This window comes from Papaver somniferum, unplaced genomic scaffold (genome assembly GCF_003573695.1).
Source record: "Papaver somniferum cultivar HN1 unplaced genomic scaffold, ASM357369v1 unplaced-scaffold_107, whole genome shotgun sequence".
NCBI classification, from domain to species: Eukaryota; Viridiplantae; Streptophyta; class Magnoliopsida; order Ranunculales; family Papaveraceae; genus Papaver; species Papaver somniferum.
This window is the reverse complement of record NW_020619603.1, coordinates 8,799,671-8,818,146: the sequence shown is the minus strand read 5'-3', so window position 1 is coordinate 8,818,146 and position 18,476 is coordinate 8,799,671. Positions and strand designations below refer to the sequence as shown.

The 18,476-nt window shown below is 36.1% G+C and overlaps 1 protein-coding gene and 1 long non-coding RNA gene across 6 annotated transcripts; one reads left to right on the top strand and one right to left on the bottom strand.

Moving 5' to 3' along the window:
- Positions 1-4,594: 4,594 nt before the first annotated feature.
- On the bottom strand, positions 4,595-5,452 carry LOC113328147. Its single transcript, XR_003349276.1, has 3 exons — positions 5,383-5,452; positions 5,165-5,264; positions 4,595-4,829 (listed from the first exon to the last, which is right to left on the bottom strand). It is a non-coding gene; the product is annotated as an uncharacterized LOC113328147 (long non-coding RNA).
- A 3,117-nt stretch (positions 5,453-8,569) lies between these two features.
- LOC113328376 (F-box protein At5g03970-like) lies at positions 8,570-11,363 on the top strand. Of its 5 annotated transcripts, none has more exons than XM_026575490.1 (3): positions 8,570-8,739; positions 8,923-10,173; positions 10,346-11,363. In XM_026575490.1, the coding sequence occupies exons 2-3, from the start codon at positions 9,152-9,154 to the stop codon at positions 10,473-10,475; spliced, it is 1,152 nt and encodes a 383-aa protein (XP_026431275.1). In that variant the 5' UTR covers positions 8,570-8,739; positions 8,923-9,151; the 3' UTR covers positions 10,476-11,363. The 5 variants fall into 5 exon arrangements, with proteins under 5 accessions (XP_026431275.1, XP_026431274.1, XP_026431272.1 ...); XM_026575489.1 differs by having other exon boundaries at positions 8,917-10,173; XM_026575487.1 differs by having other exon boundaries at positions 8,901-10,173.
- Positions 11,364-18,476: the final 7,113 nt, after the last annotated feature.

The window sequence follows — 18,476 nt, the reverse complement described above, 5'->3', positions numbered from 1 at the left end:
GGATAAATATAGTCAATTATGAAGAGAGAATATATTATTTTCAGATTCTCTTTCTCTCTCTTCTTTATTTTCAGATTTACTTTCTCTCTCTTCTTTATTCCTAGATCTAGTTTTTTTCTTTCCCCTATTTTTTTTTCTCTGCTCATGATGAAGATGAAGATGATGATGAACGACGGTGTTTTTGGGTTCTTTTTTCTCTGTTAATGTTGTTGTTGATGATGATGATGATGATGAAGGCGATAAAGAAGATGATGATGATGAAGTTTTTCCGTTTCTTTTTCGTTGTTTGTTGATTTACTGCTGCTGTTGAAGATGATAAATATGATGAAGATGATGATGATGATGTTTTTTAGATTTGTGTTCTTTTTTCGTATTTGTTGTTTGATGTTGTTGTTGAAGATGATGAAGACGATGAACATGATGAATACGATGTTGTTGTTGTTTTGAAGACGATGATGTTTGTTGTTGTTGTTGTTGAAGACGTCGAAGAAGATGATGATGTTTTTATATGGAGTTCATTTCAGAAATAAAGTCTGTTTTTATATGGAGTTCATTTCTGGAATGAAGTATATTTTTTTTAGGTTTTATATGGACTTCATTTCTGGAATGAAGTTTGTTTTTTTAGGTTTTTATATGGACTTCATTTTTGGAGTGAAGGTTGTTTTTTTAGGTTTTTATATGGACTTCATTTCTGGAATGAAGTCTGTTTTTTTTAGGTTTTTATATGGACTTCATTTCTGGAATGAAGTTTGTTTTTTTAGGTTTTTATATGGACTTCATTTCTGGAATGAAGTCTGTTTCTTTAAGTTTTTATATGGACTTCATTTCTGGAATGAAGTTTGTTTTTTTAGGTTTTTATATGGACTTCATTTCTGAAATGAAGTCTGTTTCTTTAAGTTTTTATATGGACTTTATTTCTGTCTTTTTAGGTTTTTATATGGACTTCATTTCTGGAATGAACTGCTACAAAAAAATAAGCAAAAACTAACACGGAAGGGTACTTTTGTCAGTTTAATATTTTTAAATAATTATGGACTAAACAGTAAAGGTGTTTTCCTAAAGGACCAAACAGACATAGGCCCACCTAAAAATGGACCAAACGATATTTTTCCCAATTAAGTTTCCGTATTATTAGAAAAATAAATTAATAATATCGTTGTTAATATATTTTTTTTATAAAACACGATATATAACGCGGACTACCATACCAACTCGCAAAACTTTGGTAGATCTAACGATCAAGATTATATTAATATGGAAAGATATCCCGACAGAAGTTTGGTATCCCTTTTATAAGAATAGAGTGCGCATTGCACATACTTATGCGTGTCATTTCCGGTTTAAATTGGGTATAATGTGTGTGCTCAAGAGCATATTCAAAATTTATTAAAGTTTTCAAAAGAATTTATGATTTCACCGAGTCCAATTTTGTGCACACTACTTTAAAAAGTGTGCACAGACAAATGAATTCTATTGGTTGATTCAAATGGACAATTATTTCGCTATTTTTTTGTTTTCTAATATGCTGTGTTCTGAAAATGACAAGAAATTTATCGTCATATATATAATAGGATGTCATTTGTGATTTGCCCCATCCAAATCCATCCCTATGGATATCCATCTCATTTGGATAGGGTTTTACCCACACAAATAGGGATGGGATCGAGTATGGGTGTGTAACACCCGAAACCTAAGTTACGGGGAGGGGAGGTAGGGATCTGGATTCAAGGTTCAAGTCTCGTCCCTTTGATATTATAAGGGTTTAGACTATGGTGCGAGAATTTATATTGTATTATACTTCTGTCGTTAAGCAGAGCCTCTTTGTAGTGATCAGATAAAATAATCACTACAAAAAGTTAAAGTAGATAAAGAAGTTGAAGTATATAGTGAAAGGGTTAAGGTGGACAAAAAGTGAATGAAAAAGGAAAAGTAACAAAAATGATAGCCAATTATACATTCATCCTTCCAAGTTTAATATTTTATAATGTATTGTTTATAGTTTACTTGAATCACATTTATGTTTTGATTACTGAAAATTTCATAAAGTATATCTTAACTCAATGTTATAGGTAACGCATGAGAAACCCGTCTCATATGGGTATTCCTCATACCCGTCCCGTCCTGGCTCATATGCACGATGCATGTGTATTTTTTTTAAGAACGAGGCAGTGACTGAGATTAGCATAAGCATGTCATACCCTTCCCATCGCTATACATGCGAAAAAGGAACACTTCATCATTTTTAGGGATTCGCAACGGAATCTGGACGTTGCTGACCGGGGTTGCAACAGCAGATCGACGTTGCAAAACATGGCGTTGCACTTATTCGCAACGGCATAAGCTCCGTTGCGACTCTCGGTCAGCAACTGGGATTCGCAACTGCAAGTGCCGTTGCGACGCTATTTATTCGCAACAGAGGTCTTCCGTTGCTAAGCTGTTTCGAATTACAGGAATACCCCTACCCGGAACTAAATGTTATTGGTTCTGGTTCTAATTTAGCAACAGATTAATGACGTTGCTAATATTTTGCAACATAAAAAAGGTCAAGTCTTCATTGACCTGGTCAAAATCCGTTTCCCCCCACATTTCTCCCCTGCAGTTACCGAGTTCCCCAAATTCATCATTTCCACTGTCATTCATTCATTCAACATACAAAACTGTATCTTATTATGAAAAATGGATTCTTCAATTGATGTTAACAAAAAGTAGTATTTAATACAAATATATTCCAAGTATCACAACAAACTAGTGTACACATTAGAAACATACTTGGTTCCTAAGTTAAGTTCAGTTCATGGAAAATATAGTTGCAGATTCTTGGTTATATATGGAAACATTGTATATATTCTGTATGATAAATCTCCACTACAAAAAAATAGTCTACAGCTTAATACACACATGGAAATCATAAAAAACACAAACTCACTACCTCCTCCTCGGAAGAACCCAAACTTCTGTCTGTCGCTCCAATAGAAACACTCTTCGAAACTGCTTACGGTTGTTCCTTCAACTCCTGAATCAATTTAACAGAATGTAAGTTCCTCAGTGACTGATTCAAACCAACAGAACCCTTCTTCTTCTGTACTGAGAACAGACTACAATTTGTATCAACAATTATACTAAGCTTAGTTAGAACTAAAAATTTGTACAATTGAACTTATTTTGAATCTGGGTATCATTATATGCAAAGGGGGAAGGGGATAAGTTAATATCTTACTTCTTCATCAGAAGAGAAATCTTATTCAGGGGATAAGTTAATATCTTGCTATGTTAAGTTCAGTTTTATCCTCAACAGCTTGCGCTACCATAGGGAAACTTCCATGAATGAGTCTGCTCAACCGTAGAGAGTTCACAACCCACTGAAAAAGCCAAGTAATTTTCTATCTAAGTAATTCAGTCATTCACAATATTGGGCAAAAAGTTAAAATGTAACAGAATCAATGCCCTGGAACTATCTTTACCAATTAACAATCAATGCTCATTACAAAGAGCTTTGAGAGATGGTTCCAGGTCTGACAAAACTGTGAACTGCACAAATAGAATAAACTAGATCATATAAGTTAAGAGTGTTGTTATAAAGACCCACCAGACCCAATGGCTTAATGAATAAAATGCAAATGATAATGTAACGAAGATCAAAACTGTGATGCAAATGAAATCAACAAAGTTATAAACTTCACACTGTAAATCATGGCAACCGATATGAAAAGCACACCATAAAGGGGCAAGTATCCAGATCAGTCACTGAGAAAGAACAATTACTTTAAGTAAAACATGACCAGCCATGACCTGCCATAACGAATAATAAATAAAATAAAATAAAATAAAATGTGTCAGTAATAAGAATTATTTCATGGAAAAATTAGTAATCTCATGGTAAATTCTCATAGTAATAAAATCTAAAGAAATACGTATTCAGCATCAACATATGTTCCTGTCAAATTGGCGAGTACAACTTCAAAAAGAAAAGTAATAAAACTGATTGTGTAACCCGTCTAGTATGATCGACTTACTGCCAAGATCCCCAGCTAGTCGAAAATAACTGTGCAGACTATGAAACAGCTTGCGGCAATCAACAATAGTAGTTGCGAAGTAAACCATTTTTCGTAACACTACAAAACAGAGGGCCTTTAGTGATGATTTATAAACCGTCACAAATAACAAAAATCGTCACAAATAGCAGAAAGACCGTCACGAAAACACATTTGTACGGGCGAAATTCCGTCGTTACTACAGGGGTCACAAATATATTTTGTGACGGTTTAAGACCATTTGTGACCTTCGGTCAACCGTCACGAATTGTTATTCTATTTGTGGCTCCTTGTCAAGCCGTCATAAATTGTTTCTTGCCGCCGACGGTTACTGTTCTCGACGTTCGTAGGTTACTGTTCTCCGTGCCGGATTTTAGATTCTCAGAATTACAGTATTCTCAGAAATCTTAAGACATTCACACAATAATTAAACGACACTCGCATCATTCACAGTGAACCAGAAACTTATAGCTTTCATAACAAATTTTTACATTGTTACACCATAGAAACTTATATATTCAACAGTAAAACGTTTAACCTGTTTCATAAACATAAATCTGGGCAATAGAACAACACCAAGAGAGTTAAAAAACCTAGTAACTAAGATTATCAACATCCAAAATTCTTGTGGAAAGTGATAAGAACACACCTGATGGCATGAAAACAAAAACAAAAAAGAACAAAAGATGGATCATCTGTGCAGCTGGTGGTTCTTGTCTAAGTTCCATGATGACATTCATTTATCATCCTGCTGACTCTTCCTCATCAGGACCTGGTCCAGATACTTATTATACCAGGCTGCAATGCAAAAAAGTAGCATGTTAGCACTTAGCACCTATTAAATTATCTTCATGTCATTGAAATCTAATAAAAAAGAACAGACATAAGTTTATCAATACGAATCCAAGGATGCACACACACATGTTAACAAAGCTAACTTCTTTGAAGTGAAGCAGAGTTCGTGAACAAAGCTAACTTCATTGAGAATTCCAACTAATCAAGTTTTTGTGAATTGGAATTCCGTAGTGAAGCATTAAGATATTATATTATACCAACTTCTAAAAAATTTCTTTTCATTTCAAAAATAAAAAAATTCAAGACTGGAAGTAGTTGTAGTATTAGATGTAGCTGACCTCGCGCGGAGACGCAGAGCCAGGTCCATCAGTGTCTAAAAAATAGGTAGAACAGATATCTTTTTCCTGCCCCAACAGACCTATTGACACATGTTGTGGGCTGTAGCAAAATCAAAATTAAGCAAGCAACTCATTGGTCAAGAAAACTAGTGGATGCGGATGTATGCAAACCAATGCTTTAAACCCCATGGGATCAGATGCAAAAGGAAAATTTATACCTTCTCTTGATGTTGTATAAGACCCAGATATAAAGAACTGAGAGGTCTTCTCATGTTTTGTGCATCATTCAACAATTCCATAGTTAAAGAATGTTGAATCTAAATTCAGCTTTCTGTAAAAAAAATAATATTGGAAAGCAGATATGAGTACTCGACAATATTACGAAACTGCAGACCAACAAAACACACAAGTCAAGAAAATCAACAACTACAACAATATATAAGGGGAGGATCTACAAACATGCATACAGCTATACCGCACAAAATTTGATCCAACGGATGAATCTTGCAAGGCAATATTAAGCATTACCGAACTGAACAAGGGAATGAGGGAGGATCCTAAAAGTTAACCTAAGAGAGAAGAAATGAAGTTGCAGTTCAACTCTCTCCACTTTCTTCAATAATTTTATCTCACTGGAAACAAGTAAGAACAAGATGAGATAAATCAGGAAATGGAGTAGTACGATAGATCGTGGAGATAAAAAAAAAAAAGATATACCCTTTGTTACCAGACATGCGTCCATAATCATAAACATCGTGCCTTGAGAGATGAGCAATGGTCACGTATCCACAGCTATGCGAGACAAACCAAGCTTTAGTACCGATCATTGATTTAACCGTGACAAGCACAACCGTGTCCAAAACCCATAATTGTACTAGTGTTCCAGGTTAGTGAAAGAATCTAAGAAAAGGAACCTTACTATGACATAAATAACATAGAAAGTCGAGAATCTGAAAATGAGCAGTTAGGATTCTTGACACTACAACCAAAAGATGTAACCTAGTATACCGAAGGGCTAGCGATGAAAAATCCCAGGTTATTTCTATCTTTTCTAACTTTTTCCATGGGATCAAGTTTCAACTAAAAATTTGGTGGTATCAACTGGGAGTCATATTTTTAGCCACCTGATAGCATGCCTTTCTTTTGCCAAAGATCCACTGCAATTTATAGCCTCACCACCCTGCTACAGCCAAACACTCAATACCAATGTTATTTCATCCCTAGCACATAGATATCATCAAAAATTGTTACCCGTATAATCATCTATCAACTGATGAGCAACATCAGCAAGACCAATGTTTAATGAAACAGAAAATACTATCTACCCAAACTTTTTGAAGCTTGCTTAAGTTTCTTGTCCCAATCAAGACAAAGCATATAATCTATGTGATTATCCTTTTCGTCCACAACTTTCTGAATCTGAAACAAAAGAAAGTGCTGAATAAGCAAATAAACACAAAACCAAAAATTTCCTCCCAAAATTTTAATCTCCCCACATCGACAATTCTAGAATCAAAAAGATATTTCAGTTACAACTAATATTTGGTCCAACCCCCAAATATTAATGATGTTTCTTTTGGGACTTTTTGTCAAACACCTTGGAGACCTGATGCTAATGAAGGATTAATCAGTTTGCTGCTTGTTTGTAATCTTATATAGCTCCTTCTCTACAATCCTTTAGCCTGCAACTTCGAGTTCTAAACAAACCCAATAATCCTAATTACTCACAAACTGGAAACACTCCTTAATCAACCAAAAAGAACAACGGCCACTCATTAAATAATATAACAACTGATCAATCCTTTTGCAGTAGTATTGTAGAGTTTTTTTTAAGCCAATGTTTGGTTTGCTTGATATGCACGGGTAAACGTTATTCCGTAAATGAGATTTGTATAGCTAATTAGGTTTATAAATCTCTAATAGAAATTTTGAAGGTATTTTCTAAGTAGGAAATTTTCTAACTCTTATGTATTTGTTTTGCTTTTTGATTAGCATATAGTTTCTCAGGTTTTGGGCGAAAAATATCAGTGAGCTAAAATAAAATCCATGATCATCATGTGCTGAACAAGTATAGAACAATCTACTGATTAATGGATGTGTAAATCTTCATGTTCACGATGAAGGGGTGGGGTGAGGCAAGGCGAAGCCGAAGTCGAGCTTTACCAAATCAAATCGGGGTGGGGCGAGGCGAGGCGAGGCGAGGCGAAGCCGACATTTACCAAATCAAAAATATGGTTAAAAAAAAAAGATGTCCAGTACATAGCACGGGCACAACTATGCCATTCTATTTGCGGCTGTAGATTGAAATGGCCAAGCAAGTTTGCCGAGCACAAAATCTAGATGTAAATGAAACCTCTAAAATAGGAGGTTCAAAATAAATCTGGAGAATCAAAGCGAAAAGAGAGACGAGTGATCTCTCACCTGAAATCTAATACGATGTTTGTTTACTCCTGACTCATCTGAGTCGTCTGGATCTGAATCATCTGGATCTGAGTGAAATCACCTGACTCATCTGGATCTGAGTCGATATGTTTGTTTTGAGTCAGATCTGACTCATCTGACTCGGAAATAAGTGAGTCAGTGGTTTGGTCCCATGAGTTAGGGGTATTTTGTTACCTGACTCAAATGAGTCCGAGTCAGGGGTTATGTCTGAGTCAGAGGTCGAGTCAGATCTGACTCAAAATGGAAAACAAACGGTCTGACTGCTGACTCGGTCCGAGTCAGGGGTTGACTCAGATTCAGACGCCGAGTCAGCTGCAAACAAACAAGTTAAGTATCTAACGAGATTATCAGGGTGTTAGTCGTGAGATATTTTAACGTATTTCAATGTAATTGGCAAATCCCCTGTTAGTCGTGGGGGAGTTTGTCAAAATCTTTTAAAATCTCTGTTAGTGGTGAGAGATTTCTAGGGAGTTTCTAAAACTACCTCAAAATACCTTAAACTCCCTGTTAGTGGTGAGAGATTTGATTAGAATCTCTTAAACTCCCTGTTAGTCGTAAAACACTAGAGACATAGGGAGTTTACAATTTTGGGGAGTTTGGGGGAGTTTGAGAGAGTTTCATGATGTTTTTGTACTTAGACAAAATCTCTCAAAAAAACAAGAGATTCCTGGGGAGTTAGGGTCAAACCCCCCCAAATTATCTAGACTCTCACACATTCCCTCTAAATCCCTAGGGATTCAAATACATTAAACTCCCCCGAAATCACTTGAGGACTAACCCCTCTATATATGGAGTGTTTTGGAGGAGGGTAATTCTGGAATATTATAAACTCGTTCATGGAATCTCGCACGTGTACAGTACCCTGAAGAAAAAAAATAAGTCCAGAAAAAATTATTTTGGATCTCCTGTTAATCCGGGTTGATGGATAGGACCAGCCATTACACGAGCCCACCACCTATTAGTAATTCCTACGTTCTTGGAAAATCCACAAAGAAGGAATTCATCACAAATCTATTATCAGTTAATCAATCTCGATTTCAAATCATCAACAACTGATAGTTAAAAAGAATTTTTGTGTTGGGGGAAATCTTTCGATACGAGTTTTCTTTTCGGGAAAAGAAAGACTCCTGCAGGTACGTATGGATCTATTGATTGAGAGATGATTTAAGTTATGATTTTGAAGTTAGGGTTTGAATTTGGCTGTGTGATCCTGCTGTTTATTTTGATTTTTTGAATTAGATTGGGAAAAAAGGTGAAATTTGAGGGTTTGATATGGAATGTTAATATTGAACAGAGATTTTTTGTGTCAGGAGCAGTTGAGATTAAGTCAGTTTGTGTGAATAAGTCAACTGAGGAGGTACAAAGATGTCTTTGTATGGAGAATCGTCATCCAGCAACAAAGTTATGAAGAAAACCACATATTTCACATAAGATATCTGGCTTCAAATCTTCCCTCATTTTCCTATCAAACTCATTTCTAAGTTCAAATGTGTCTCCAAGGTATAGAATTCGCACCTCTCCGGTCCTAAATTTCAACTCCTATGGATGCTAATTCACATATATAAACAAAAAGCTTTTAGAAAGTTGTCAATTGCATATCTTGGCGATTCTCATTCTCAGTTAATTTCTAAGTTTTCTTTTGAATTTGTACCAAATTCAAACAGTAGCGAAAGTACATTGTATCTCTTAGGATCAAGTAATGGGTTAATTCTATGCTCTAAAAATACAACTCATTTTGTTTGTAATCCACTTACTGAAAAGTGGATTCAACTTCCTCCTACACCACATCAATTTGATATAGAAAAACATGAAACTCTAACTGGTTTCGAATGCGACTGTTCTGCCTTACCCACAAGATTCAAGGTTGTGCGTATAACATCGTGGCAAGAGGAAGTAAACAAATTTAACATTCAAGTATTTTCTTCTGATTTGGGTAGATGGAGTTTCTATGAGGTTTTCTGCCCTGTTGGTGAGACTTTGACATTCCCTGTATATGGGTCTTTGAGATTCCCTCCACGTGGCGCCGATAGGTTACCCACTGATGCTGTAATTATCCATAGAAATGTGTTGTACTGGATGGGCTGGTATGGTAGAATTGTAGTGTACAATCTGGACGAAATGAATTGTGAATTTAGGTTGATTGAGCTGCCTGACAGGGGAGTTTGTTTCACTCGGTGTCTTGGGGTATCAAACGGATCCATCTTTTATGCTCGATTAAAAAGAACTGAAGAGACTTTGTGTGTCTTTGTACTCCAGGAGGGGAACTTCCATTTGTTGCATGGCAGTATTGATTTACATGATCTCTTCGCTGAAATGAATACCAAATTAACTGCAAATCTCGGTATTAGATGGGCTGACCTAATTAAAGTTTTTGGCTTCAACCCAGTGGACAGTAATGTTGTTACAATCGGCTGCAGAAACTATATTTGGGCATACAATATTGAAACCAGAAAATATGATGAGCTCTGTCATCCCTCTTCTCCCGGTAACGAACATTCAGCTGCTGATTTTGTCTACTTACCGCTATTGCTTAAGCCAATGCCAACCGTACTTCCACCCCGGTCTTGGTAAGACTCTTCAATATCTCTAGTTAAGAAAATGAATTGTGCTCTGTCTTGGAAATGGTCATTTGTCTACAAAGCTAAACTTGTTGTTAAGGGCTTTCTTCAATAAGAAATATTGAGACTTTCAGTCTAGTGGTCAAATTTATTAATATTAGATTAGTTTTTTCTCTTTCAGTCTGGCGTTAACAATGCATTTCTACATTGTGATCTTGAGGAAGAGCTACATGGCTCAGCCTTCTGGCTTTATATATCCTGGTATGTATGTAAATTGCATAAGTCCTTTTATGGACTTAAGCAAGCTCTAAGAACCTGGCATGCTAAACTGGTTGATATCTTTATCTAATTTTTGTTGCTTCTAAAGCTATCTCATCCTTATTTGTGCAGAAAGTAGGACCTAGAATCATCATTCTATTAGTGTATATATGTTAACGATATTATTGTGACACCTCAAATTCTATTTACTGGCATTTCGTCACCACTACTTTGGGAATTTTTTTCCAGTTAAATAAAAATTTGGGTGCGCCCTGTTATATTTTCTGAGACTTGAGGTGTCGTGGCCTTTATTTTTGTCAAACTAAGTACGTACTATCTTGACTTTCTCACTAAGATGAACATGGTTCGGTTCAAACCTTGTGATGCTAACTTTAAGCTCAGTTCTATTGATGGTGAGATTTTTGCTGATTTAACTGAGTACAGGTCACTTGTGAGTGGCCTACAATATCTAACATGGAAAATTCTTTATCTGTAAACCAAGTATGTCAAATATAAGTCCTCCTGCACAACAGTTCCAAGGATCTTATGATACTTAAAGGGTACTATTGATATGGTTTGCTGATTAAGTAAGATTTAGAAGTTCTTTACGGGTTTAGTGATGTCGATCGGGAAGGCTTACTAGATGATAAAAGATCTTGTGGTGTGGCTTGTGTGATTTCTGGTCCTAATCCATATTATGGAGTGCTAAGAAGCAACCAACAACAGCCAGAAGCTCAACTGAAGCTGAGTATATCTCGGTCACTTGCACATGACTGCTGTGATTATTTGGTTTTGTCCGCTCCTTATACATCTTTGTTGCTGTGTCTCCATAGTTGGCTTGTGATGAAGGTACTGTTATCTGTCTCTCTTCTAATCCTGTTTTTCATAGTAGTATGAATCTATCATTTGGATGTTGGTTATTAGTCTCTGTAATCTGTAACTTTACCGTTAAATGAAATCATTTCTCCAATTTCATCTCGTTTCCTCAAGACTAGCTAGTGTTTCGTTTGCAAAATCCAATTTTAAGCACACTTCATTAAATAATCTAGTTTGATTGGTGAAATAGTTGGTGATTAATTCCATTATGAGGCGTGCTAAAGATCTTGTCCCTCTGTCAGTATAGATACCAAAACTAAATCTAATGATAAAATTGAGACATGTGAACATTCATAATTAGATTAGATCAAGAAGCGGTCAATGGTTTTGAGTTTTCATGGTTAACCACTGATTTGACGAAATTACCCTCTTTTAAGATCAATGATGAGTTTTTAGTTGAGGCACGCTTAGGCGCCGCAGAAAAATTGGAAAACTGCACCTACAGGCTTACTGTGGCGCCTGGGTGCCTTTTTTTGCCAGGCGCCAGCCCAGCGCTTAAGCCCCAAAGGCGCTCGCCTTTTACAACATAGACTCCTACTGCTGGATGCTTCAAGCCTCATTTTTCTAAAATGAAATTGGCCTATTCCTGGAACCTGAGCAACTTGAAGCTTCGGTTTGGACGTAAACAAAACGGATATTGTTTATGATTATATAACATTTTTCTAAATATTTCTCGTACATACGCTAAACTCACTTGTATGCTTCTATTTCTGGTTTTCTTTCTAATTCACATAAGGTCAGAATAGCGCCCCCAAAACTATTCTCCTGCAAATCGATCATACCCAGAAACGATTGATCCAAGTAGTCACTCTTAAATCTATTAGTCTCGCATGTACTTACAAAAAACCCATAGAAAGAAGAGTTAATTAATTCTATTTAGATTGCATGGTGGATTCATTTCTAGACCACTTATCTGTGCCCCCATCTATCTTTCTAAAATTCTTGGCTGAAGTCAGGGCTGGCATGATTAAGAAGCGCTGAGTCTAATATGGTTGATTCAACAAACCTCCCGTAGTACATTTTGCTCATCATCAACAATCTTTACGTATTCAACCTACATCTTACCTGTAAAAAATTAAGGGGTCTTACAAAGTGCCTTTTCTACTCTACTCTGCATTCTTGTTTGTTGTATCCTCATAGACCCAACTTTAAACACGCAAGTTCAAAGCTTTAATGAGAAAATCCATCAAAGGTCCTGATTTGCTCAAGGTTTGTGGTTCTCTTAGTACGTTGAGTAACCTAAGTATGTAGAGAATCTTTCTCCTTCAATGATGGATGTGCATGCTAAAAGTCTTCCCGATCTTTCTTTAAAATGTCCTCTTGAGCACCTCTTATTCTCGTAGTTACATGATCATCGAATGTATAAACTTCTAAATTCTAATGGATCTATTAGTCTGCAAACATCACCCAAGTCATCTTCGCCAAAAAAAATGAATATATAATTTCTGATCTCTTGGTTTATTGTAACAACTTTCGCTTCTTCACGGGATGTATCTTTCTTTTGTTTATCTGTCTCTGTTTGAAGTTCCTTCAACTGTCCAAGTGCTTCTGTTTATATAATCAATTATAGCATTAATCACTACATTATTTTTGCTGCAGTTTCAAATGCCCCCTCCATAAGTATATTGAATGTAATTTTTCTTTTCAAGAGGTTTTGGTTGTCCTCCTCCTCTTTGTTCTTTCCATTTTGATTTTAAATCTTTTGTGAATAAAGTTGTTCCTGGAGATTTTTCCAAAAAAAAAAAGAACACGAACGTAATTATCAAAAGATATAAACGAATGTAGTGCTTCTCTACAGACCGAGAGAAAAAACCAGGCTAAAATTGCCTCTCACGGTTTCCTTTTTTTTTTTTGTGGGTCTCAGGCGGCCCGCGCCCTCAAAAAATGTGCAGGAGTGGGCTGTGAGAGGCGGTTTTTCTTGCGTTGTTTTTTTCTCGGTCAGTTAAGAGTTTCTGATAGATATAAACTTCCTCATAAATGTTGGTTTGTTTTTCTAGATTTGACTTTGTTTTGTGCAATTGGGCATCTGGCAAGTGAGAACTGCATATGTTTAACATTTGTGTTTTAATAGTGATCCCAAAAGATAGGATGTTCTGAAAGGTTGTGTGAAAAAGGAAGCAGCTAAAGTTCGTCGAGTGCCGATTGATGGATTTTGACAGTTAGATCACTAAGTATCTATTGAGAAAATCGGTGTCCCTAAACACTTGTATGAAAAGTTAACTCTTAAAAGATACGTAGATTTGTGTTGTGTTTCCTAGAGCATCTCCCATACATAGAGTGTGAAATTATTTATTTTTCATGACATATATGATTTCATAAATCCATCTCCAATAGTAGGTCCTAGAAAAAAAGAGTGGTGTGAAAATAAATAAAAAGGTCTTATAGAAAATCTTACTTAGACCTTGAGAATGACCTCCATATCATCAATTTACCAACCTTTTTAATTATTATTTCCAAATAAAATTTTTAAAACCAATAGGAAAAAAGAAAACAAAATTGGTTAAAAAGACCAAACTCAAAAATTCCTGGGTGAAAATGACATTTAAATTTTAATATTGTTTAAATGGACAAAAATATAAAAATAGCCAGGATGTAAATAGTTTCAACCTACCCATTTTCAAATATTTTTTTTATTTTTAATTTACATCTGGATGATCCAGTTTCATCCTTGCTATTTATCAAGTTTAAGTCAGGATGAATCCAATTTTGAATCCAATTTTCATCCGTGCTATTTTTTTGGTGTCCATTTCACCCACTCTAATTTTTACTCGTCCTTTTAAACCATGTTTTAAAAATATTTGGACAAATGACCCATTTTCCGAAAAAAGAACTTTTATTCTTTATCTAAAAAACTAATCTTAAAAATAAGACCCTGCACCGTTGAAGATGGTATATGAACAAAACATAATTATTTTTCCCACATATATAAGACCCCATAAACAAGGATCTAAATACAAATTTAACGTAGGATTTTTAGCACCCACCGTTGCAGATGCTCTAAGGGAGTATAAATACGGGCAGTTTCAAAAAGTTTTCCGTCTCAAGGGTTGATAAGGTGGTGTTGATGATATGAGGTGGCCATTGGTGACATGTAAATAAGTGATGACATGGTTTTACCACAAATTAGAATGATTGTGGTAACGTCATGCGGATTTTAAGGGGTCTGTTATTATAAAGAAATATGTTTAAAAAACACTTGAAACTCTTAAGATTTACCGAAGTAATTACGAAACAGTAGGTGTTATCATGACCGCTGTCCTCAGTTCGTATCTATAAGCTCTTGTCAAACGTCACCAGCCTTCGTTGACTGTTTCTTGTCAATGTCAGCTTTTATATTTCTGCAATAATACACATTTGTGAAAATGCCCAGCTACCAGTGATCAAACTAAATAGTTTTCTCACACTTCCATCCTCCAATCTTGCAGAGTAGGTTAGCTCACAAGAAATCGGTTTTAATTAGAATAGAACCAACAATTTTGTTCTCCACTACAAGAAAATGAGTATTTTGCAGCACTACTTTGCCACATTCCTATTAACGATGCGGCAACAGGTGGGTTTTAGCCTCACCCGACAATAAGTGAGGCATAAAGGGTGACATCTTGCCGCAGCTAAGGATTGGGTGAGGCAAAAAGTCACTTTTTGCTGCATGTACTTCCGTGGTGCTGCAGTATATCATTTGCTTCCACATCAGTGTGGCAACAAGTAAAAATAAGTAGGAAGACACAGACTCATAGAGGGGGGCCGGTTTTTGGGAGTTGTTTTTGGCGTCGGCCACAGAGCCGAGAATAGGAGGAAGAATAGGCCGGTGACAGAGGTCATTGGGAGAGACATCGTTTACAAGGTTTTGGGAGTCGGCTGCTAGGCCGAAAACGAGAGAAGAAAAAGAGGCGCGTCTAGAAGCTATCAACAGGGGAAGATAAGGGTTTGCGATTCTTGTGTTTTCATTTCCATATTGATTAGCTACTGAATCTCTTTAATATGTTTATGGCTTTTAAGAAAGCCATGTTTGGCTAAACATTTTTGTAACTAGGGTTTATGGTTGAAACTATTTGGGGTATTAGGCTATTTGAATTGATGAATTTAGCAAAAGACCATTATGATATGAATAAACTAATCTTGAATATTGTTTGTTGATTTATTGAAAACTAGTTGTTGCTTCGCCGGTTTTAATACAAACCTATGTTCATAATGAATTAGTTTTACAAATATGTTTCTTCTGATTATTTGATAATCTACGCTTCGATTAATTCCTTGATGGGTTATGCTTAGAAAAGCCGAAAAATATTTGTGAACTAAATTAGTTTCATATAACTTTCTCGCTGATGCAATTTGATGGTGCATGCTTGGGTTTTGTCTTTTGATGTGCTATGCTTAGGGTATACCAGTGATATTTGCGACGCTAATACATATAATAGGTGATGTCAATAGAGCGGACAATAAACATATAATCATGAGTTATGTTTCGTTTCAGTAATTGATTAGAAACAATAGTTGAAACTATAAACCCTGGTTACCTGCTCTCTCATTGCGAGTTCATTTTGGTAGTTTACTTTAATTTTATTATTATTTCATTTTCAATTCTAAAGATCCAAAAATATCATTGTTGGTTAATCGATTAGAGATACTGATTGTTGATACTTCCACCGCTCCTTGTGGGAACGACCCGTACTTGCCTCTGTCTACTAGTTAGACACCGTGCGATTGCGGTTTATATAATATAGGCATCTCCGGATCCTATCAAGTCTCTAATGGTGTAAAGAAGAGTATCCGGTGCAAACGTTTCATTGTAGTCGATATCGGGTTGTTGTAAGTCGCCCTTTGCCACCAACCTTGCTTTGTATCTTTGAACCGTTCCATCTGCATTGTACTTCACCTTGTAGATCCACTTCACACCAATAACTTATTTGTCACATGTCCTTGCTATATTCTCTCATGTGTCTTTCACATCAATGACATAAACTTCTTCTTCCATAGCTTTTATCCAAACCGGCTCTTTTGATGCTTCTTCAAAATTCTCGGGTTCAGTCGTACAAAAGTTACATCTTTCATACACTTCACTCAACATTTGTATCTTCTTTGGTGTCGACGGTGGTGATTTTGATGCACTTGTACTTGGATACATACTTGGTGATGCTCTTTTCCTTGTATTTGGAGGTGTTTAAGGTAGTTCTTCCTCATTTTCTTCACCTTCTTCATCTTCATTTGTTGCTGAATTTTCTTCTTCATCATCAACAAATATGGTTCTCTTCTTAATTTTACCTTCTTCCCGATTCCATGAAGTTCCTTCATCAAATAAGACATCACAGTTTGTGATCATTGTGTTGCTCTTCAAGATATAAAACCTATAGCCGTTTGATTGGAGGTTGTAGCCAAGAAATACACATTTCTCACTTTATTCATCAAGCTTTGTTCTCTTCACCTTTGGAATTTGAGAATAACACACACTACCAAATACTTTGAGATGCCTTACCGATGGTTTTATTCCACTCCATGCTTCAAAAGGAGTCTTGTCCCACACGGATTTTTTTGAACACCTATTCATCAAGTAGACGGCGGTGTTGACGGCTTCAGACCAAAAAACTTTTGGCATACCCTTCTCATGAAGCATGGACTTCGCCATCTCCATTACGGTTTGATTCTTCCTCTCAGAAACATCATTTTGTTGAGGAGTATAGCCCACGGTTAATTTCCTTTCCAAGCCTTCATCTTCACAAAACTTATCAAAGTTCTAGTTGTTGTATTATTTACCTTTATCACTTCGCAAAACCTTGATGTAATGGCCGCTTTATTTTTCAACAAGACATTTAAACTTCTTAAAAATACCAAACACATCAGATTTTTTCCTCATGAAGTACACCTAAGTCATTCGAGTAAAGTCATCAATGAATAAAATGAAGTATCTATTGCCTCCATGAGTTGGTGTCTTCATTGGTCCATACACATCGGTATGTACCAATCCAAGAATTTATTTTCACGCCATGCTACACCTTTTGGAAAAGATTAGCGATGTTGTTTTCCAAGTGCGCAACCCTCACATACTCCTTCATTGTGGTTGATGTGATGTGGAAGTCCTTGCACCATGTTCTTGTTGCAAAGCACCTTGATACTATTGAAATTTAAGTGCGCAAGTCTTTTGTGCCACAACCATGTTTCATCCATGGTTTTTATCCTCATTGCAACATTCTTCTCCTTTTCAAATACAATTGGGAAGCTTCTATTCTTTTCCATCTTGATACTCTTCATTACTTGTCTCTTGTTCTTGTGTTTCTTGTCATAAGTAGTGCAATATTCATCTTCAAAATGGACCGCGTACCCAAGCTCCACAAGTTTCCCAACATTAAGAAAATTTTGTGCCAAATCCAGAACATATAACACATCTCTTATGTACTTTTCTCCATTGATAGTTTACACGCAAATTGTACCTCTTCCGTTAGCTTGAACCATGTTTCCATCCCCCATCTTCACTAGAGAGTTTACGGATGTATCCATGTCAACAAACAAGCTCTTCACACCGGACATATGAGTTGTACAACTACTATCTACAAACCACACTTCGCTTTTAGAAGTTTCTACGGCACTTTGACAAGCATAAAACAAGTTTTGTTTTTCTTCTTTCTCTTCCGCTCTACCGGCTTGTTCATCTCCTTTGTATCTACAATCCTCCTCCAAATGTCCATACTTCTTGCAATCGCGACATTGGGGTTTTCCTTTATTCCAGCAATTCTTCTCCGAATGACCATTCTTCTTGCAAAAATTGCATTTTGGTACTTGTTGAGAATCACCCTTTTAGTTTTTAGAGCTTGCTCCTAATTTGTTCCAATTTCCCTTTCCTTTGAAATTAGATGAAGAACCACCCTTGTACACATTTTTCTTCATTGTTGAATTTTTTGTGTCCAAATTCATTTTCGATTGAAAAACACTCTCAATCGACTTCTCGGCGTGCCGTGACACCCTTTCTTCATAGACTTTCAACTGAGCCCATAACTCTTGTGGCTCCATTGTAGAAAGATCTCTTGTTGCTTCCAAAACCACCAAAATGAGTTCAAATTTTTCCGGTAAGCAAATTAGAATTTTCTCACAAATCTTTTTTTCTTCCATCTTCTGACTGCACATCAACATTTAATTAACAATTTCAATGACTCTAAAAGAAAAATCACTTAATTTTTCATTATCTTTCA